This window comes from Ammospiza caudacuta, chromosome 5 (genome assembly GCF_027887145.1).
Source record: "Ammospiza caudacuta isolate bAmmCau1 chromosome 5, bAmmCau1.pri, whole genome shotgun sequence".
Taxonomy (NCBI): domain Eukaryota; kingdom Metazoa; phylum Chordata; class Aves; order Passeriformes; family Passerellidae; genus Ammospiza; species Ammospiza caudacuta.
In genome coordinates, this window is record NC_080597.1 from 5,101,190 (window position 1) to 5,124,398 (window position 23,209).

General features: G+C 48.1%; 1 protein-coding gene across 2 annotated transcripts in view; it reads right to left on the reverse strand.

The window, feature by feature from the left end:
- The window catches only part of CACNA1C (calcium voltage-gated channel subunit alpha1 C), a 454,710-nt gene that overhangs the window by 16,621 nt on the left and 414,880 nt on the right, over nt 1-23,209 (reverse strand). For both annotated transcript variants that reach the window (XM_058806025.1, XM_058806026.1), the window contains 11 exons: nt 20,122-20,154; nt 17,131-17,259; nt 13,085-13,150; nt 9,963-10,054; nt 8,626-8,791; nt 7,654-7,781; nt 5,835-5,931; nt 5,114-5,216; nt 3,355-3,456; nt 2,122-2,249; nt 871-1,005 (listed from right to left, as the gene is read on the reverse strand). In XM_058806025.1, coding sequence (XP_058662008.1) covers nt 871-1,005; nt 2,122-2,249; nt 3,355-3,456; nt 5,114-5,216; nt 5,835-5,931; nt 7,654-7,781; nt 8,626-8,791; nt 9,963-10,054; nt 13,085-13,150; nt 17,131-17,259; nt 20,122-20,154 — 1,179 coding nt within the window. The remainder of the gene's footprint in view (nt 1-870; nt 1,006-2,121; nt 2,250-3,354; nt 3,457-5,113; nt 5,217-5,834; nt 5,932-7,653; nt 7,782-8,625; nt 8,792-9,962; nt 10,055-13,084; nt 13,151-17,130; nt 17,260-20,121; nt 20,155-23,209) is intronic.

Consider the following 23,209-nt stretch of genomic DNA (forward strand, 5'->3'; position numbering starts at 1 on the left):
CTTCTTCTGTAGGAGCTCTGTTGTGTCTTTGTGTACTTTTTGGAAGGATGCTACCAGTGCCACTGAAAGGAGTGAACAAAACACTAAAGTGTGCCTGGCTGCTGCACTGATCTGTTCTTTAATTTAGGTTTCCTGAGAGAATCTTCCAGTGAGAAGCTTCCCTTGAGAGAAAGAGAGAAGGAATTGGGATAAAACTGTTCAAAGACCCTAGGACCTTTCACTTAGGACCTAGGTCCACCACTCTTTTCTAGTAAGATCTACCAAACAAGGAGGGCCCAGCTGAGTTGCAGAATGAACAAAAGAGAATGTTGTTGCATTGTGATTTCAGGGTTTACCCCAGAACCTCAGGTCTCTCCCTGAAGATTCCCTCCCAGGTGTGTCAATCACCTCTCCTTTCCCCTCCTTGACCCCTGCCCAGCACTGTCTGTCAGTCCTGAATTCCAGAAGGGCATCGAGTGATTGGCAGATTCAAAGGATGCCCTCTACCCCTGGGCAGGGGTGGGGGGGGATTGGGCCATCCAGGTGTCCTTTGTCCCTTGAGACCTCCTCTTCTGTACCTGGTTGGTGGTTTCCTATCCCTTCCCTTCCCCTCTCCCTGGGATTAAAAGGAACAGCAACCACACGGTTGGGAGTTCTGTTGGAGCTGTTGCTGGATTCAGAGGCCTGTGGGCCAGAATAAAGCTCTGGATCCAAACCAACTCCTTTCCTTCACCATTGCCTTAAAGCTTCTTTGCCAGAGGTAAAACCTGAGGAGCAGACCCTCCATGAGAGGAAGCTCCATCCCACCACCACCAGAGTTCCTGTATGCCTGGACTTGCCTCCAAAGCACTCTGAGCTCAGCCTCAGCTCTCAGACTGGTTCAGAACCTACCCGGAAGATGTCATCTTCAGAGGCAGCAGAAACAGCTTCCTTCATGGCCTTGTCCAGCTCCTCCTCAGCGGTCAGGTCTCCAGAAATGGCTCGTCGGATCTCGGGCCCGATGTCGTGCAGCGTGCGCAGCCCAGCCTGCAAGACAGCAAACTGTAGAGCTTCATATCTCCGAGTGGGCACAGGAGGGACAGCAGCACTGCCATTCCTTCCTCAACACTGTGGGGCCCTTCAGTCAGCACAGCACCCCCAGCTCCTGGAGAAACACCAGCAAACCCTGTTCTTGCATCTCCACCTCAGGGAGGGAGAAACTCTTGGCAATACAAACCAAGGAATGTTTGTTGCTCGTCCTTGGCTTCATCACAGCAGGACATAGACATAAATCCACAGGCCTGACTAAGCAGGTCTGCGTGCTTTCAGCTCTGGGTTCTCAGATCCACAACCAGAAGCTCTAGACCAGCCACAGTTCCAGCTGAACCATGTGCAGCACTTTGGTGCTTCAGAAAATCTCTTCTTTTTAATCAGCAGCTTAAGTATGGATTTAACAACAAAGCTTCTGGCATTTGGACCTGCTAAGTCCTCAAACCCCTCACTGACTGGAGTCTGTTCCAAAGAGTCCATCCAGGGTGGTAATCTGTGAGTGTGCTGAGGCCTTGTTCTGTGTTTGTGCCCACATCACAGCACTTTGCAGCTTTCTGAAACTCCACAGCCACCCTTTTTTCTCAAAGTATCCTCGAGGGACACAAATAGCACTGCTTATACATTCAACAGGATTTTCTCTTTCTGTCACACAGCCTGGTATTCTGCTGAGTGAACATGTGCCACAGTGGGGAACAAATCCCAGTCCTTACAGTCCTTACTGTCCATTGGATGGCCTTGGCATCCAGGTATGATTTTTGCTTTTTAAGTGATTTTGTCTCCTGGAAACATGCACTCAAAATGGGTCAAATATATGTGTGAGTAAGCAAATGTCTGTAGGACACTTCATACCAGTTCAAAGGATCCCAAATTTCAAATATTACTGGCAGATTGATAAATTATGATTATGCCTCACCTGTGCCTTTTGGAGCTAAGGGATTATGAGCCCATGGTACACAGGCATTTATCCAAAAGGATTGGTGTGATAATTCAAGGGGTCTACGAACTCCTTTCCAGTAGGGATAGCCCATTGCAACCCCCAGAATGGTTGGAGAGGGAGGTGGGACCACCTGTCTCTACTGTACCACCCCTGTCCGCTCGGGGCCCGCTTGTCACCTGTAAGGAGAGCGCATTGCGCTGGGAGGGCTTCCCCACCAGCCCCTGCTCCTTGCGCTTCTTGAACTTCCTGAAATACTCCTGGATCAGGAAAGTGGCGTAGAACTTCCCCACGGTCACCTCATCATCTGCAAAGGGAGAGGTGAAAAAATAAATTAAATAAGCTGCTGATTTATGGATGTATTTGCTTCCCCACCAGCCCCTGCTCTTTGTGCTTTTTGAACTTCCAGAAATACTCCTGGATCAAGAAAGAACTTCCCCACGGTCACCTCATCATCTGCAAAGGGGGGAGTGAAAAAATAAATTAAATAAGCAGCTGATTTATTGGTGTATTTGCTCATGTATTGCAGAAACACTGGGCACTTCAGTTCATCTCTGCTTTTTATGGCATCAGGATGCAGAGCTGAAGGAAGGGGTTGCTCTGCAGCCAGAGCTTGCTGTGAGCAGTCAGGAGCAGAGGTGCAGGTGGCATTGGGGCAGACTGGCTCTGCTGGCACAGAGCCCCTGCAGCAGGAGCACATCTAACCTGGGCAGTCTCTGGTGTTGGTTAATCACAAAGGATCTCATTATAGCAGCAGCCTCCCAGTCTGGGTCAACACATGCTGCTGTCTTGTGACAGCCTGGGGCAAGACTTATTCACAGCCTCTGACTGATCATCCATCCCAGGCATGACCCTTCTCTGCACTGGAATTCTGTCCCTTTGTGCCTAACATGGGTGTGAGCGAACAGAGGAGATCACCTCTCCCTTGAAATGCAGTCACAGCTGTGTTCTCACACAACAAAAACTGTCAGCCAGCCAAAATGTGCGCTATGTTTTTCTCCAGGTAGCTCTCCTCCTTTCTGCAAACCCACTGGAAATTTTAGAAGACATGGTCCACTGAGTTCAGAGCAGGCTGAGCAAGGCTCAGGACCCTGGCTGCTGCTGTTGCCTGACTGCCACGGGCTGCTTTGTGCCCATGGGGCCACCTGGAAAGGCAGTGAATGCCACACTGGATGCCTATGCACCAGCTCCCGTTTATGCACATTTTTTCCTTTCCCTGATTTCTCAGCAGTAAGAGCAGCATATTCATGTTAGTATAGAAGAGACCTCAGCCTGATTAAATACTGGCAGTTTTGAGAAGAAAGCCTGTCCCCCCTGATTCCACCTGATGATCATGAGGTGCACTAGGACAGGACAGGTGAGGGAAAAAAAACCAAAGATATTCAGAGACAGGGACAAGATCCTGCACTCACCACCTGCAGGAGGCACCACCTGGTCCAGCAGCTTCATACTGGTGCGCTTCCAGATTTTCTTAATTATTGCTCTCAGCTCTTCGTTGGCCTGCTCCAGGTTACCTGCAGGGTGAAAATCATCAGAGACAGGAATTAAGCAGACCCTGCAGAGGAGCAATTTAATGTCTGGCATGGAAGTCTCAGGAGGTAAATATCAGAGTGTTTGCAGTAGTGGAAAGTTTTGGGCCAAGAGATGCTCTGACCATTCCTAAGGCTCCCTCACAGCAAGAAATCTTCTTCCTAAATGTGCAGAGTCATCTCTGGGTAGGGAGGTGACTTTCCTTCTAGATACCCATTTCCTCTCAAATCAGTCATCTTCAGTTTTATTTCTTGATTTATGTACATTCAAACCCCTCCCTTGTCTCTCTCTAGGTGTCTGAAACCAGTATCTTGTCCTCCTAAAGGTGTTTTTCCTGCAGTTTTTCTTATTTCTCCCCAGCACTGAGGCTCCTGAGGGTGCTGCACAGGGCTCTGCATGGCAGTAGTTCTTGTAATAGGATGCAGTGAAGATAGGGACATGGAATAACTTGCTGAGGATGCAACACATGGACAGCATCAAAGGCAGAAATCTGACTCAGCAGGGCTAAATCCAAACTCCTGCCCTGACCCCTTAAAAGATCCTGCTAGGGCAAGAAAGAAAACAAGCAGTTTGAGGCTTTAGATGGTTTCCCAGGAGTTCACTGGCAATGACTTAAAGAGTTTGAGGCTCTCTCAGATAGACAAGAAAACTGAATCCTTTTTGGGTCTCTGTTTCATAAGACACACGATGTCTTACAGGGATTGTGGGTGGCTTTTTCCTCAGGAGAGTCTCTTGCACTACAGTCAAATTCTGTTTAGCACAATTTTAAAGGCCTTAATATAATTTTTCGTTTTGCCACTATTTTTTGGCTCAGCAGTGTACAGCTGGCACTGTAAGGCAGAGTTCTGCTGGGCACTGCTTCCCCATGCCTGAAATGAAATGCAGCCACTCCTGAGGCAGAGGTGTTTAGCTGTGAATCACAGACCTACACTCCCTTTCAATGCATCTCATTAATACCTGAAGCCAGATTTTGACTCAGGACCAATATCTTTCATTACAGCAGGTGACAGAGAGCAACAAAGAGGACAAGCTGAGCCCCAAATCTTGTGTGCTTTCCTCAAATATACCTGCTGTCTATGCAAAGCTATTAACAGTCCCTTTACTCCTCATCTCTCTTTACAGCACCACTGTTACTATAATGTAATGTTCACTCATGCTAATGGAAGCACAGGAGGAGTTTTTGTGAGATGAGACCCTCAAGTCCAAGCTCTTTTTTCTCCCTTGGACTGGAAGATCAGTGACAACAGCAGTCAAGAAGTGGCTCAGCTCTGCAGACAGGGTACAAAAAGGAGGCTTCTTTGCCCTTCTCCTAATTGCTGTGTGAGCAGACATTGATCTAAAACTTTAAACTTTCAGACCACTGAGAAGAATGTGATCAGTAATTTGAGATGATAATACAGGAAGCACCAACTTCCTAGGTAGTGGGAAACACTGTGCTTTCCCAGAAGATATTATTCCTCCAAACCTCTTTACATAGCTTTTTGTCCCACGTGCTGCATATGAGTAATTTGGATCATTTGAAACCAGTTGGACACCTTGGCATGAACACCTTTGTATCATTCTAAACAAGATGTCCCTGTCGGTTTATTCCAGCTCAGAACATGAACACCTTTGTATCCCTGCAGTGGGCAAGCTTCTCACCTTCTGTCTTGATCCTCAGTGCTGTTCTGACCAGTGCAAAGAGAGTGGCATTGAACATGACGGTCCCATCGCTGTTCAGTGGCATGTTCATGGAGACAAGGCGCTGTGGGGTGAAGAGAGGAAAGACAACAATTACTGCCACACATGGACTGAAGCATGCCCCTCCTCATGTCCTCCTGATGCCCTCCAGACCTGCCATCCTTCTCATGTGAATATCCATGGCCTGTGGATTAGTTCCACAATGAGATTGCCGTTATTTCTACCTCTCCTAATCTGTCTGGAGATGGGAGTTTGACAGTACAAGCAGAGGTGTGTTCTTGGTACTTGAGAGCTGAATTTAGCAAAGATGTGCTCTCCTACCCAGACAAAAGGCTGATGGCCCTGAGTAGTGCACAACACTCCTGCCCTGGACTGGGTGGTTGGAGCCCAGAGGAGCTGGTGAGGGGCACAGGGCACCCCAGGGGCTGTTCAGACATGCTGTTTGTTGCTCTGCCTGGTGGGCAGTGATGTGCCCAGTGAGTGAGGCAGGGTCAGCTGGAAAATGCCACGGCAGGCTGTTTAGTGTAAAACAACTGGCCTGGTGCAAGGCAGCCCTGCCCAGCACAGAGGCTGGAATTAGAGGGCTTTAAGGTGCCTTTCAGGCCAAACCATTGTGTATTCTCTGTCTGGTGCTGTGGTTTAGCTGCTGTGAGCCCAGGCTCCCAGAGCAGCAGTGCCTTACTTTGCAAGCCACCCGGTGAGGGCAGAGCTTCCCGAAGCCCAGCGGGGGCTGGATCCGCCGCAGCAGCGTCACCACGTCCAGGTGCTTGATCCGTCCCCTGAGAAGAGAGCACAGGGAGGGCTGTGTGAGACACAGCTGCTCACTTGGAAAGTTTAAAGAGGTTTATTAAACCTTAACAAAAACACAACAAAGGACTACATGAGGAAAAGGCTGCAGCACTGGGAACTGCCCCTCATGCATATCATGTGGCCAGTTCATCTTCAAGGTGGATGCTCAGTCTTTTATACCCTGGGAGTTTGCATCAGCCAGTCCTGGCCCCTCCCAAAGTCTGTCAGTCAGCTCTTCTTTACCATTTACCAGTGGAGGCTGCTTTGTAACTGGATTGGGGGTCAGGTGTTGCCATTCCACACCCCCTAAGCACCAAGCTTTTCCATTCCCACCTGCCCCAGGTAAGGGACACAGGAACCGATAATTTGGGGTTCTCTTCCCGTCATTGACCTGCTCAAAACAAATATCTGCTATTTACTTGTTGGGCTGAGGCCTGTAGCAGGCAGAGAGGTGTAAATGGTTTATTTCTTTGTGGTTTACCTCCCATGCAAATAGCCCCAAGGCACTGCCTTTTAATACTTGTTTATGCTTTGGGCTGTTTTGTGAGCACAAAACAAAGCACTGAACTTCCTTCACAGCAGCAGCTGGGTTTCTCTTAAGTTTGGTAAATGGCATCTCGAAAGAAGAATTCTCTCAGGGAGGGAGGAAAGTTAGCAGAGCCAGAGGAGGGGCACAGGACATGGATGGGGAAGAGGAATGAAAGAGATTCCCATTTAAAAACAGGGAGGAGCAGGATGCCATCTGAAGTGAGTGGCTATCCATCACATGCCTTCAGCCACTGCAGTCTGGCCTTTAAGGAAGCACACATAGTAGCATCTGTTTTGTTAACAAATGATGTATTGATTACAAGTCTGTGCTTATTCCCCATCCATATTAAAAATCCCCAGCCCAGGAAGTCACCATGAAGGTGAAGAAGTGTTTAAATTCATGTATCACTCTCATAATGTGACACACCCTCATGTATGGCAGAACCTAAGCCCAGACTAATCTCAACACTTTGTCTCCTAAAGAGATCTGCTTTCAGTTTACACCCAAATCTCTCTCCATGGCTTTTGCATTATGAAGGGAGCTTTGCAATTACAATTGTCAACTGTACAGTAATGCCACAGGGATCTAAATGCACTTTAAGCCTAAGCATGTGTCAAACAGAGCATATAATACTGAATGCCAGTTAAGCCCTCATATGAGTTGTTGTGGTGTAACTTTATATCCCTGCAAGTCTGCTCTTGTGAATAACCCTGCAGAAAATGTAATGCAGCCATGTCAATGTACAGGCTGTGGTGGGCATATATGACATAGGAAAAAACAGAGATTTGAGCAGAGCAGCTCTGCTGTGAGTACAAAGTCAAGCAGAAGAGTCACAGCTCAATATCACAAACAAATACATCAATAATCCAACCCCCTAATCTCTTTTTCTCAGTCTCCTGCTCCCCTGAGTCTATATCTCGCTGACAGAAAGTAAAGCAATGGCCTGACAGGGAACAGTGCAGCCTAAATGCTGAGACTTCTGTGAGTATCTTTGCACTTTGGGCTTATGGATTCACCAGCAGTACCTGGTGGTGATATCTATTTTATGAGTTTAGTACCAAAAAAAAAAAAAGAAAAAGTGTTCCTGCAGGAGGAACATGGCACTTACTGCACTGAGTCTAGAGAACAGAAAATAATGGGCCTGTTCTCTGAGGAGCGCTGATAGCCAGGCTGGGTTACTTACTTAGCTTCAGGGTCATACTCTGCCCAGATCCTTTTAAACTCATCCAGGTGGTGTGGTCCTAAAATGGACCAGTCCCGTGTCAGGTAATCGAAGTTATCCATTATAACAGCTACAAAAAGATTGATGATCTGCAAACAAGGACAGAGATGATGTGATGGATGAGCAAGGAACAGTACATTTTACCAGGTTCTCCATTTAAGGTCTGGATTTGGACTCACAAAACTAGGAGGCCATTTGGTTTAGCTTCTTTATTCTCCCATCCCAGCCCCCCAGTTTAAATGGGAAGAGCCCTGAGGTGGAATATTCTCAGCTGGTTACATTTTCCTCCTCCCTACTAAATGGATGAGGCACAAATTGGCTGAATTATTATTTGTGCTGTTGTCGCTTTTTATTTACCTGTGTCTTTGCCTGGCAGAACAAGGTGAGATTTATCTTCAACAGGCAGTGGGGCTGAGATAAAAGTCCTTTCTTCTAGCCCAAGGCCAAAACTTTAGAAATGCTGCTGCTGTTCACTGGGAGGGTTTTGGGCACTGCTGCCAGCTGCAGAGCGTGTGCTGTCGCTCTGAGCAGTGCTGCACTGCCAACACGGAGCAGATGCAAGTGGGATATGTGTATTCTCACAGTCATTGCTGCTGGCAGCGGAGGAAAAACCTGCTCAGCAGCCAGAAGGAAGGTAGGAGGGAAGGTGGGAAGTGTGGCTGAGGCGTTGCTAGCCTCAGCACAGCCCACAACAGACTAATTTGGTTTTCTCCTTTAGGGGGAGGGGGGGAAGAACGCTCCTTTGCCGTGCACAAAAGACAGGGATTGGAAGCAGAGCATCCCCCAGAGCTGGAGGGTGGCAGGGAAGGGATGCTGTCACTGAAAGGGCTCTGCTGGGAAAGACCCGTGGGGAGATTTGAGATCATTCTTGTGCATTGCTGCTCTGGGGAAGCAGAGGCTGAGGCTGCAGGAAGGTCTGTGCTGGGCACTCACCAGGAAGGCACAGAGCATGTAGAAGCTGATGAAGTAGAAGACGGCGAAGCTGCTGCCGCACGAGTGATCGGCCTCTGTGGAGTTGGCCGGCTCCGACTCCGGGTCGCACTTCTTGTCAGGGAGACATGCCAGCATGATTTCCTGCCAGGCCTCACCTGTGGCACACCTGGGCAAGGCAGAGGGCAGGAGGAGACAGCAGTGACCTTGGATGTGACAGAGCACATTAGCAACCTGTTCCTGATCCCATGAACATTAATGAGAGTTTTGCCACTGAGGTCAATTAAGAGCAAGTTAGGCTGATGGCTTTGACATCCCCTGGCATACCCTGCTCTGTCACTGTCTTATTTTCTGGAAAAATCCCTTCATCAGGATTTCTTCTCCTGGGAAGCTGAGAAGCTTCAGAGAAAAATGAAAACAATAATTATCTGATTGCTTCTCCTGTGTTTGGCTGCTTTGGAATGTGGTAGGAGATGGTTCATCAACAGGTGAATTGTTTTTAGTTAATGACCAATCACAGTTAGGCTGTGTCAGACTGAGGAGTCAGTCACGAGTTTTCATTATCATTCTTGGTAACCTTCTGTCTATATCCTTTCTGTATTCTTTAGTATAGTTTTAGAATAGCATTCTTTAATATAACATCATAAAATAATAAATTAGCCTTCTAAGAACATAGAATCAGATTCATCATTTCCTTCCTGCCATGGGGGACCCCTAAAATACCACACTGCTCCTCTATTTGGTTTTGTTGCCATCATCAGTTTATCATTTCTGACTGGCTTTGGCTGATGTGGGTATGGGGCTGTCACATTCCAAGCAGAATCATGGAGATATGTGTGACATGGCTGTGGATTTAATGTAAAGAAGTCCTTCAAAATTATGACAGTGTTGAATTTGTGCCAATTTCCCACCCCTTTAGCACCCCTCCCTGGCCCCAGCTGGAGTGGGATGATGTGCTAAGCTGAGCTGGCCACGGCCATGCCTAAGCACGAGTTCATCGTGTCTCTTTCCCTGCTGGAAGTCACACTGGCCAGATTTGAGCCAAAGAAGGTTTTGATGTATATCAACTTTTGAAAGCACTGAAAACTGGCTTCTTTCCTTCTGTGTAGGAAGACTTGTGTCCCTCCCCAGCACTGAGCATAACCAGGGTGAGCTGCTGGGCTACAAGAGACTTAAAGCACTGCTCCTTCCATCTGACATAATTCCAGGCTCCCCAACTGAAGGACAACATGTTACCACTCACCTCGGGAACATGACACGGCAGGAGGAGATAATCTGTGCCCGAGAGCAGAGGAATGGTGCTCCCAGGCTGACACAAGGCAGAGCTGTTGTGTACCCACCTGAAAAGCAGCAGCACTGCCTGGGGGAAGGTCTGGAAGTTATTGTTGCGGTTGATTTCTGTGGTGTCGTTCAGCGCAATTTTACCAAACACCTGGCAGAAAGCAGAGGTCTTTTCAGATTAGCCCTGCAAAATCTCCAAACCTCTTGTCGCCTGTAGCTCTTGGCCTCACCCTGACTCTGATATTTAGTGGAATCTGCTCTTATATTAAAAGAAAATTTTCTGTGTCTTTCATGTTTGTTGTTGCTTCCCTGGCTTCTGCTTTATAACCAGAAAAGCACTAATTCTGCAATAAGAAGCATCTTGTGTCAAAACAAGGTGTCCTTTCTTATTCAGACACTGAATACATGATGTGGGGCCTTGTTTTAACAGGCACTCAATTGGGGAGGGAGTCCAGCTGAAATAAATCAGTAACAGAGAAGAAAAGGCTCCTTCCTTCATTGCTTATCTGTCATTGTCAGGACAAAATGATAGCAAAGGACCAGCAGCTGCAAAGCCTTGAGCTTCCATCTCTGTGGGGGGCCTTGGACCTTCACAAAAACAATGTAAATACATTGCCTTGGGTCTGCAATTGTCCAAATGCCTGCCCTTCTATAGTCATGCCCGTCTCCAGCAGGTGTTTCTGGGGTCCTCCCAGATTACAGCAGCATGAAGATGATGACCAGATCTGCCCAGACAAGGATGGCCTAGAGCTTCCCCCCATGCCACATCAACCAAGCCTGCAACCATCAGCAAACCTTCTTAGGGGCCCTGTCTTTGGGTGTGAAGCCCCCAGTGCAGCAGTTTCAGGCTTCTTTAAAAAATCTTGGATAGCTGTTGTACTTTCAGGCAGTGGGACTGAGAGCTTAAACAAACCTTGTGTGGCAGAAAGGTCTCTACACAGCACAGTCAGGACTATTTATTCCCCACTGATAACAACGTGGCGGAGATCTCAGGGGCTGAGAGCTGTAATCTCTCTGTAGCCGAAACAAGCAGCAGGAACAGAGCAGCTCTGAGAGAACACCCAGCTTATTTTCAAGGAAATGTCACTGATAATTAGCACCCCCGAGAAACAGTGACACGGAGAGGAGCACAGGGACAATGGTGGGACGGCTTTGCCAGGCAGGAGGGAGGGTCAGCACATGGCAGTTTTCCTCAGGGGTTCCTCATGGATGCAGGGGAACTTCTGCCTGGCCAGCCCCATGCCACAGGCAGCTCTGACCGCCCCATTGCACCGAGCTTGAGCTGAAGCAGCCCATATTTATCACTTCAGGCAAATGTAGATAAGGGAGCTCCCCATGATCCACCCTACAGCTTCCCTCACACAGGAGGCAGCAGCTGCTGTGGGTGTTTTGCATTAGGCACCTGGGAGGAGCTGCAAGTGGGGGTTCCTCCCTCACAGCCTCTCCAATCTGTGCCTCCTGGGCCATCCTAGAGCAGCTCCATCCATCAGCATCAACCTGGATGTTTTCCACTTGAGCACATTAGGTAGTGAGGCTTGAATGTTGTTACGCTCCAGGTTGTGGCAGTAGCTGGCATAAAGTAGTAGGTCTCCTTTATATGGGAAATTCTGATGTTTTTATCAGTTCTGGGACATCCAGTCTTTCATGGTAGCTGCTTAATGGAGTGAGGGATGATTTTCTTTCCTATGTGCCCCTGTGTGGGAGGGAACTCTGTGTGTCAGCACGTTCAAGAGAGCTGCACACAAAATGTCTGAGATGCCATTTGGACAAAAAGCGATAATCACAGGTCTGTGGGCTCTGGGCAAACAGGGAAAATTTAAAAAGTTGGTTTTCTTATTGGAAGACATGAAGGCACAAAGCAACCTAGTAATCTAGATCAATGTGAAAGGCAGATGTATGATCTTCAGGCTGCTGAGATGATTTAAACAGAGGCTTGAAAGTAAGCCAAAGGTTAAATAGGTAACTTAGAACTAACTGAAAGAAAAAGGAGTAGAATTACAGAATAAAGCATCTGGCCCTGGCAGTGCCCCAACCACTATAGACCCCATCTTTGTGGGTGCTTGGAAGTCCCTTATAATGCTTTGTACAGTGATGTAATACCAGCTTAATACTCTGAAGTGATTTTCTGTATAGCACAGGTAATTTGTAAGATCTTGGCCATCTTAGGTATTAAAGGCAAAACTGGCAAGTTTACAGTATGAGCTTAGCAGAGTAAATGACAGCTGTGATTACTGGGGCTATTGAGATAACCTGTGATAAGTCAAGAAAACATTAATTTTATCTTTCATGGTGGGGCAGGGAGTTTGTGAAAACATGTGATTATAATAACAGGAAACAAAACAAGATCACAGAGGTCAGATGAATTTCATTACAAATTCTGTTGCCATTGTGAAACCAAGAAGCCTGTCATGTTTGCAGACCTCTGGAAGCAATTATGCCATGCCTTTCCATACTGTGGCCTCTGATCCCAGATGGCTGACTTGTCTGAGAACTTTGATTAACATGGAAGGGGAAAGTGAAGCTTAGCTTGAAAAGCAGCACAGCAAATGAGGCTGGGACTGTCACAGGCTGTGTCTGTATCTTGTGCTATCTTCAATGGTGTCTGTGCAACATCAGTTCCCTGCACAGGTGAATGCTCAGGATGATTCCAAGCACATTTTGCAAACTGAGTAAGATGTTGTGTTGATGTAAGTGTTGGTACATTGGGTCTGATCCCATATTTCCCTTCATGGGTGTAGATCAAAAGCTGCTCTTTACAACTCAGTGGAAGTTGTGCCAGTGTGAGAGAGATACAAGAGAATATTTTGGTTTGCTCAGTGCAGCATGGCCATAAGCCCACTTAAAAAACTGTTTTGCACCAACAAGAAAAGCAGTAAATCTTTGTGGATATTCCTTCAAGAATGTGGAGGGCAGGCATGGTCCTTTTACTGTTTGCATATTGTGTTCTGCCCTTAAATGGGTCAATTCTTTTATTTGCTTGCTTTTTTTTCTGGATCTGGATCTGGTTGGAGGTACCCAGTCAGACAATGTTCTCCAGCCAAGGTTAGCTTCCATCTCACCTTACTGTGTGAGAACATTGCTGTAAGCCCCCACAACCACACACTGATCTAGTTACCCTGTAATCCTGTTCCCATGCTCTAGGAGAACACAGACACACCCGAGCTCTTTAAGCCTCACTTACCTGCATCCCAATCACAGCGTAGATGAAGAACAACATCACTATCAAAAGAGCCACGTAGGGGAGAGCCTGGAAACGAGAGGAGAAAAGAGGGCTGTGTCTGTGCCTGGTTCGCGCGGCTGGCTTTGGGACGGGGCGCGGCTGTCCCAGCGTGGCTCTGTAGTGCGGGCAGTAGCCGCTAGATGCCTCTGCAAGCCCGCGCTTGGCTTGCCCGCCCAGCCCAGCCCCGCCCCGCCGGCTCGGCTCGGCTCTGAGCCATGGGGGATGGATGCAGGGATGCAGGGATGGAGCTCCGCTGCCTTCCCGGCACCCCCGCCCTTGACCGAGCCAGGAAAGAGGGAAAACCAGTGTCTACACCTGCTTACCAGGAGGAGAAAGCTCTCACAGCCAGCACTACTCTGGCACTAATGGCAGTGTGATATTTCCCTGCATCCAGGATGGTGAAATAAAAGATGCTACAGCTGCTGGAATCCTAATTCAAGGCTTCTGCTGCAATGGCTGGTACCACCCTAAGTACCTAAAGCAGCATCAGCACTTTCCTGTTGGGTGTTAGGTGTTCCTGATGGTGTGTGCCGTTCACCAAGTGTCAGTGATCAGCTGCTGGAGAGGACATGCAGAGCCCTGATAAGCAGAGCTGCCTCCTAGGGAAGGGGTCAGTGCAGTCAGCCAAGTGCTGAGTGCTCCTGGTTTCCTCCACCACTGACAGGAATCAAGGGTTTGGGACTTCATGGGCTCAGGCTTTTGAGCAGGAATCTTTTGAAATATCTAGCACTCAGAGCAGAGGCTTTCAGAATTTGATTCAGAGGAAATGGGTGGACACATTCACTCTGAAAATGTGAGCACAGTCCCTGATCTAGATTTTGAACATCCAGTTTCACAGAATATAACGAGCCTACAACATTATCAGAGGGCTGCAGCACCTCTGCTATGGAGACAGGCCGAGAGAGTTGGGGTTGTTCAGCCTGGAGAAGAGAAGGCTCCAGGGAGACTCTAGAGTACCTTCCAATACCTAAAGGGGGCCTACAATAAAGACATAGAGGGATTTTTTTAAATGGCATGCAGTGATAGGAGAAGGGGCAATGGTTTTATACTGAAAGAGGGCAGGTTTATATTAAATATTAGGAAGAAATTATTTACTATATGGGTTGGTGAGACATGAACAGGTTGCCCAGAGAAGCTGTGGCTGCCCCATCCCTGTTCAAGGCCAGGCTGGGTGGAGCTCTGAACAACCTGTGGAAGGTGTCTCTGCCCATGGCAGAGTGGTTGGAACTAGGTGATCTTTAAGGTCCCTTCCAAGCCAAACCCTTCTGTAATCCTAAATTCAACACAACTGAATCCCACAGGAAAAAATGAGGGAATATTTTCACTGGCCACCATGGAAATTTGACTAAGATCTGCATAAATCATTTCAAAGAGATCAGAATATCATCAAAATGGCAAAAAATAATCAAATCCTTTAGACAATGTCTGTAATCATCACCTTGAATCTCAGGACAGATTCCTCTGGCTTTTTAGGGAGCCAGACAAATTGGTATGTTTACCTCACAATGCCACTGAAGAGACCACCAGCTCAGAACTGGGCTCCAAACATTTTGTGATGATTTAGCTGGGACTTGATACACACAATACCTAAGAGCTCCTGGGGTAGTGTCCAGACAGGCGTATAACATTAACAGTACTTCTAAGGTATATAACCTTAGCTGTTTTCTGACAGTACTGCTGTTTTCCCCATCCATATGGGGGTGGGAAAGTGTCTTCTGTCCTGTCTGCCCCTTCACTTCCTTTTCATGTTCTGCAATTTCTGTTCTACTTACTAACGCACCTTCCTGCTCATCCCTGCCCCCTGTTCCCCATGGCTCCTTCAGCTTCCCGTATTCTCCATTTCTGTCTCTGTCCTCTCTGGCTCTGTCCTCTCTGGCTCTGTCCTCTCTGGCTCTGTCCTTCCTTGGCGTTCCCACGGCCCTGCCGTGCCCTCAGCACCCTCTCACTTCCTCCTCCTCCTCCCACTCCCCAGGCTGACCCTGTTGCTGTCTCTGCAGACAGCAGGAAACCCCGCCGAGCATTTTCCCACCGCTCTGACCGGTGCCCCAGCTCCTACGTCAGCGCTTCATGCCATGCCCAGGGCACATGGAGGCGACCATGGGATCTCACTCCATGGGTTCCTTGCTTGTTGGGCTGCCCTGTGTGAGCAGAGATGCTTCCTGGAAGCATGTGGGGACACTGAGGAGCCCGTGCCAAAGTCTGCTGGGATCCCACATTCTGACGGTGGGAGCGGCACAGGGGCTATTCTTAGCTGCCAAAGGAGCCTCCCGGTAGTTGCAAGAGGAGGAGTTTGGAGCAGAGAATTCCATGTTATAAATGGCTAAAGGCTTTCAAGGGAAAAGGCACTTGCTTGCAATGCTGCCTGGTTTTTCCCCTTCCCCTGCTGTGGAAGATCCCTCCCTCCATCCTTTCTCCCACCACCCTACAACCCTGCCTGACTCTGCAGCTGAAGAGGCCTGGAGGTCACTGCAGGGAAGGTCCAGGTGCTCCTTTCCCATCCATCTCCTCCTCTCCAGCCATGGGCTGTGACAAGTTCAGCTCAGGGCAAGCTATTGCCAAAGAGGCTGCAGAGGCACAGGGCAAGGGGAGGAGAGGCAGGAGCTGGAAAGTGTGACTCTGTGCCCTGCACCAGGGCTGGCTGAGCTGTGCCAAGGAAATCTCATTCCTACGCATGCAAACAGAATGGTTCCCAGTGGCACTGCTCAGATAACAACCTGGAAGTTAGCAGCTCTGCAAGCAATGGAAAAAGTCACTGTGGTGTGGATGTGCCAGAAACCTGCTGTGCAGGGTTAGGTCCCCTGGCAGTCAAGGACTGGGCAAAATGAGTCCTTTCCATCAGCCTGGTGGGCTGGCTACTGGGACCACTGAGAGCTGCACTGGAATAACTCCGTGCTGGTCCCTGGTGTGCACGTGTGCTGCTTCTGCTGAAAAGAGACAGAAGTGGCAATGAGCTGCAGCACTGCAGGCTTTGGTTCCAGCTTGTGTTGTCCCTGGTAAGGTTTAAGTTTTAAAGTATAGGTCAGTTCCTTTTCCATTTGAGTCACTACCAAAGCTATTGACCATTTACAGCCTCAGTCTGAGGGCTGTGTAGGTACTGTTTCAAGGCTCGTGTGTTGCACAAGTTACTCTTTCATGCTTTTGCCCAGTGGTGTGTTCTGCATATTTGCTCATGTTTAGACCACCATTTGTATTCCTGTGCTGTGTTTCCCTGCTGATTCCTTTGGATAAGCCCCAGCTAACATCCAGGTTGTGCTGGTCCAGTAAATCCAGGTCATTTTAGGATGCAGGAATATGACATGCTTCATCTCTATCATTTTACTTTATGTGGCTAGGTTTTTTCCTGCAAATAACTTTAACAATATACTATTACAAACTATAACAATAACCTTTGTTTTCCTCCAAAGGTGATGATTCTTATCCGGTCTGCTATTCTTCACTTCCTCCTATCTACTCTGGAACTTTACCTACCACTGAAATGCAACCTGTCTCCAGGGAAAAAAAAGCAGCAGCAATTCAATAACTTGGCATTGTTACCAGCTCAAAAGAGTAGGGCTAAAAAGGTGAATTCTTCCTGGATGAAAGTATGGAGGCCACACACCTCTAATACTCCCTGGAAATCCTCAAAACAAAGCTTAAAGGAAACTTAATTGAGACACAGGCCTTCTCCCCATAGCTGTGTATTTCACTTAGAGTTACACATACGAAACACAGCTCAAATAAGGGAAAAAAAAAAAAAAGATGAGATAGAAGGGTTACAGACAGGCAGTAATTGAGTTGAACTGAACTATTAAGGCTGTTCAGGAGGGTCTCAAGCAATTCCTCATGCTTTAAAGATGAAACTCACACCCAGGCAGTCACTCTCTGTGAGTTCCATTTGCCTGACTCATTTGTGCCACCTCTCCCCGGGCACCTTTGAGCTCAGGCACTGGGGTGAAACCTCTCCCTGAGAGGCCAGCGAGGGAAACCAAAAGGAGTGGGGCCTTTCTTAGAGAAAAGTGAAGGAATACCTGGAAGGACTTGATGAAGGTCCACAGCAGGGTCCGGATGCCCTCCCCTCGGCTCAGGAGCTTCACGAGGCGCATCACACGGAAGAGTCGGAAGAAGGTGATTGAGATGCGAGAGTTTTCCTCTGCGTTCTGGAAGCCATTGGCACAGAGGCAGGAGTTACAACAGCACGAGAGCAACCGGGGCCCTGGGCCACAGAGGAGCCTACGCCGAGGGTTCACTGCACTGTTCCTTGTCCTGCCACTGCTCCCTGGGCTCCCACTCCCTTCACCCCAGGGACAGCCGAGGCTGCTCTGGCCTGCCCCGTCTCCAATGGTGGTGAGGCTGCTCTAGGGGGCCTCTCAAGGCCATCAGCCTCTCCCCTCAGTTTGTCTGGGCTTTCTGATTAGGGATAGGATATGCTCATACCCTCCAATATATCTCCTCACATTGGAAAGAGGCAATTCCCCTTTGACCTTGCACTGGAGGAGAAAGACGCTTTCCCTTTTGGCCTGCCTTGAGTGTTTCACCCCAGTGGGTGTCTCAGCCAGCAGTTCTGCTGAATCTGGTGTCAGGCACCAGCCATGTTCTGCTTGCTCTGCTGGGAACAGGAGCAGGTCCCAGATTCACCCCTGGCTGCAAAACCCCACGGGGGCACCCCAAGGTGTGTGCTGTGTCACTGGCACTGCTGCCAGCCCGGCTGTCCCTGTGCTGCTGTGGCCATGCTCCTGTGGGCTGGCCCCTGGTCACTCTCTCCCACTGCTGGGCCTTTCTCATTTCTCATGACCCCTTTGTATTTCCCACAGTCTGTGCACTGACTTCTGTTTTTTAAAAAACATTTTATTTTGGCTTCGCTGCTACTGTTCGAGCGTGGAGTATTTTAAAATAGTCTTTCTTCTGGCCTGTTTTTTCTCACAGCATCTGCTTTGTCCCTAAGCATTTTCCCCTGGGGTTGTAACCAGCTCTGACGTTCCTCAGCCTTCACATGTGTGAAGGCAACATCCATCTGAAGGCTGCTGCAGCAGCAGGCTCACCTGGCCTTGGCACAGGACTTGCTGCCTAGCTCAAGGGCACAGCAAATGCCAAGTTTTCCAGTTTATTAACCCCCTAAAATACTGTGCCAAGCCTGTGGAGCTGGTGCCTTCCGGTAGCAGCACTGTGGGAATGTGACCTCCTGCCACAGTGGAGATAACACTGTCACCCTGCCACTTGACCTGCTGTGAGCACAGTGCATGGAAACCCCCTCTCTGTCCCCACCCAGGCTGCAAAGACTGCAGTTGGAGTCTAAACAACACCAAAAGAGCAACATTTAGGAGGAAGAAACAGTGCAGATCACCCCTGCTGTTAACTACTCACCACTGTGTAAACCAAGAGAGAACAGACCCTTTGGATTTCCTGTCACTGGGCAGTGAAAACAGCAGCCTGTCTGCTTCTGATAAAAGCCAAGGCACAGGAGCAGCCTGGGTGGATGTTTCTGGGATGAAATGCCCAGATGCAGATGTGTACCTGGGTGTGCCCCTGTTTCTGAGCTGATTGATGCTCAGCTCTGTCCCTGTCCCTATGCAGGGGCTGTAGCTGGGTGCTGGGTGTGACCCCTGCTCACACAGAGAGCTCAGCACCATGTACAACTGATCACGACTGCACCTAGCTTCAGTTTGTCTGTCTGTCTGTCTCTGTCTGTCACCAGGTAACTTCCTCCAGGCTGTACCAAAGGCTGGCACTGGCTAACCATGGAGTAACTGGGTGAAAAAGAATAGGGAAACAGGCTGTGTTACAAAAAGCCTGAGTGCTCCCTACACCTCACATCATCCTGATTTGATTACTTGGACATCAGGCTGTGGGCTTCAGCAGATTGGAGGGAGTTGCTCTGAGGTGAAGGAGGGAATGTGGCCTCCAAGGAATCAAAAATCACTGGCACTGAATACTCTCAGTGCTACAGTCCCAGAGGGATCACTGTAAGGTCAAATACCTCTTCCAGTCCTGTAGAAGCCAAGCTCTATGCCATCTAAAACAGAGCTGAGGTACCAATCTAGAGGTTGTATGGACAGCAATCATGCTGTGGTTGTGACTAAAAAACCAGAGTTTTCTTATTCTACCTGCTGTTCTTCTGGTTGTCTTGGCTCTTTAGGTGGCAGCAAGCTGGGACATGGGTCTGGACAGAGGTTTTAGTATTCCTTTGTCCTTCCTTGCTGAGAGGAGGCAGTTACTGTAGGCAGAAGTTTATCTCTGCCCTTCTAGTGTCCTGGAGAAGGCAAAGTCTCAGCAGCAGATAAAATAGAACAAATCCCTCCCTGACGCAAATGTGCAACTTACTGGCATCAAACCACTTAGCCAAAAACTCAGCCATGCCTTAGAAGATTACAGTAATTTTCAAACTAGGTGGCTGTAGATTAGCTGATGCTTGAGTAGCCCTGCTCACTTCCTCCTTGCTTTCATCCAGCTTTTTGAAGGCATATCCTTGCAGAGGAGGGAGGTTCTGCAGCGTGGCAATCCAGAAACTGGAACTCTCTGGGGGTGGTGTGGGGCCTGCTTCACACACCAAGGCAGCAGAGTTTTGTGCACCATTGCACCAGTGCAAAATACAAACTCAAGTGTTATAATGAATCACCTCACTGAAGAGGAGCTTCAGAGGCCCAACTCTTTCTTTTCTGGAAGCTTGGACGTGAAGTCACACTGCAAACTCATTCAGCGTCACATTGACAGTGACACAGGGACATTGTTACTAACAAGAAATCTTACCAGGTCCAGTTCTCTCTTGGTGGTTCATTAGAAGGCAGAACAACAGTTAACTTGACCAAAGGAAAGCTCAGGATGCACAAGAGATACACATGTGCAGCATATTCACAGCTCATGTGAACACCAGACTCACACCAATACATGACATGGCAGCTTCATGCACAAATAACTAGGCTGGGCTTGGAGAGAGAACTTGTGATCACGGAGAAGAGAAAAAAGGAGTGTGTTAGAAAGAGTGTCACAGAAGCTGGGAGGGTGGTCTGTATTTTCGGTCTTACCATAGAGGAAGAGCATTGGGTATGTTCAGCTGGCTTTAAAGAAAGGCAGACAGAAATAAGCTGTAATAAGTCTCCAATCAAGAGCCCTAGTAAACTAGGTCTTGGCTAACACAGGAGCAACAAAATGGCAGAAGAGGGCAAAAGGGGATTTGAAAGAAATGCACAAGAGGCTGGGCTTATTCCCTAGGATGCCCAGGATCAAGGCTGGCCAAGGCAGAAGTGGGTACAACTGCCTCTGAATTTGATGTAAGCTCTCTCCACTACCAGCACACGTGAGTCACACCCAGTGTCTCCTGAGTGCTGGACACCCTGGCAGTGGAGGTACTGTACTGGTAAATGAGTTCAATACAGGGGCTGATTTGGCTCTCCAGCTCAGATCCAGGCCATGTCTGCACAGGGACCAGCCAGCTTCCAGTGCATCCATCTGATTTGCAAACCCATAACATCCCAGGGCTAAAGCAACACTTTCTGTTTGTATATTCCCATTCCCTTTCACACAGTTCTGGGTTGGGAGAGTCTAACTGGCTCTTGGCAGACCTGCAACACCCAGCACCAGCTGTGAATGTGGGTTGGTGCAGCTAATTAGCTCACTCTGCCTTTACCCACCTCACAGTAGAGCCCTAGGCACTCAGTGGATCTGTTTTTGGAGGCCAGGCTGAGCTGAGACCAGCCCTGGCCACACCTGGAAGAGTCAAATTGCTGCAGACACTCTGCTTGATATTACTTGATTAACCTCTGGGGCCATTTCCAATACTGAGAGCAATTCTAAAATATACCCAAGGCTGCAAGTATCCTTAGGTGTAAGAAGCAGAATTGTAAATTAAATGAAACTGTCTTTATTAGGAGTCCTTCAGTTCAATAGTAACATAATCCTTCAGGCCTAACCTCTACCATGTGCCAAACCAGTCTGCTACTTTAGCAAAGTGGGAATTGATGTGTTTCTGCCAGTGTCAGAATTCCCCTCTAGTGCCATGGAGGTCTCCTGCAGCATGCTCCTGCTCTCCAAGCGTGCTGCAGTAATCAAACTGGCATTGTATTACCTAAAAAAACCCCTGTAGTTTGGATGCACAGCCTAGTTTGGTGATATGGGCAGATAAGAACAATTAAAAACCCAAGGTACACCAGCTCATTTAATAATTTGGGTTAACTCATTGGTTTGGTAGTGTCAGCTTTCATTGCTTTCATCCTCCTCTTTCACATGTTTGCTCTTGTGTTTTCAGATCACATACAGGCAAAAGTTGGCTTGAATACCAAATGAAGCAGCAGTGCCCATAGAGACATTTCTTACAGGTCAGGCATAGATTTTGATTTTGTGTTGCTAGGCAAACATCTTTCCAGCAAAGTCCCATCCCCCTTCCTCTTTCTAGTTCTGCAAATCACCTTTTCTCACAGTGGAAGGACCCTTATTCTGCTGCTTGCTGCTTCTACCTGGTAGAAGGTACAAATGTCCTTCAAAATAACTGAAAATTTTCTGGATTCTCCATCCTTCCTGGCTGATGGTGTTTGTGCATCTGTGACTGACAGGCTGAAGAAGCCTCTTGAGGTGCTGTGGGATATTGTGCTTTCACTGTCATTTCTTCTTCTATTCCCTGAGCTAACTGGGCTGTGTTTTAAGTTGTGGTCAAAAATGAACCAAATTATATCACTGCCTGTGGTAGAGGCTCAAAAGCAGCACAGGGAAGGTTCTGCTGATGCTGGCAGGTGGGATTTGTACAAACTGTGGCACTGTGGGCTGAGGTTCCTGCTGTGCTTGTGTGAGTTCATGAGGGGGAAATCAACCCCCACCTTTGGGTTCCTGAATACATTTTTGGATATCCCCAAAGGTTTCAGAAGGGAGACAAGTCCTACAAGCTGTGCCAAAGGGGCACCCCATGGACCTGAGCACAGGAATCTGAGAATCCATTACTGGAACTTTCCAGTGTGGCCATTCCGAGCCCTAAAGCTGAGAGAGCTACTGCTAGATTATCCAAGAATCTTCAGCCTTGCCAGTGATGTGGAATGCAAATTTTAGGCAAGGACTGGCACCTGAGAATGCAGTGGTCACATCAGTTCCCAGGGATGGAGGCATGGTGACAAGTAATTAAAGCCAGTGTCTGTCGCCCATCTGAAGTGGACAGGATTTCATTTCTACAAATCTCAGAACAATGTGGAAAAACAAACCCTCATCTGTTTGATGTCTCTGGAAGAGCTTTTGGAGAAGCTACACCACTGAGCAGAAAGCACTCTTGGCTGTGTTCCCTGCTGCTGCATGGGGGTTTAACCTGCAAAGGAACTTCAAGACAAGACTTCTGTCCTGCCCTTCTCTGGGGCATAAGTAACATGAACATACTGAATGGGAAAGGGCCACAGCAGGGACATCAGTCTGAGGTGATGTTCTGAGCAGTTTCTCTCACAGAGAAAAGGGATCTGAAGGATAAATCACAAGTACAAGGTCATATTTAGAGTGATACAGAAGGGAACCTGCAGGCTGACTGGGAAAAGAAATATCTGAGGCAGGATGCACCTGTGTAAAGACACTCAGGGGGATGAGTGCAATGAGAACTGTTTGGGTAATTTTTTTCTTTCTTTTTATGCCACTATATTTGAAAAGGCAACAGAGATGTCAAGAAGCAGAAGAGTCCAAGAAAAAGAGAAGGTTCTAGAAGCCCAAGTAAAATTCAGTAGGATAAAGACTGAGTGATCCCTGCAACATGTCTGAAAACCTCCTCAGAATATTGTTGCCTGCATACATCTCATTCATATTCAGAGTGTACTAGAACACCAGCTTTTTAGGCAGATAAATTGCTGCAAACCTGTGAGCATTCTTAGAGCCCCTACAGGCACAAAAGAGGAAGTCAAAGCTTGTGCCCATCATGAAGTCAGGATCCCAGGTAAGGAAGTCTCTGGGAAAGAAGCCAGCTTTATTCAGTGGAGAGATTCTTAAAATCTCAGAGGCCACAGCACTGGATAAGGGAGCTGTGTTCCTGGTAATCCTGCTCTGCCTGGGTCGGGGACAGTGAGGTTTACTGGGAACTGCTCATGAGGAACACAACCCCTCCAGGTCCTGTTGAACCTCCATGATGTCTCACAAATCAAACCTGGTGTCTGA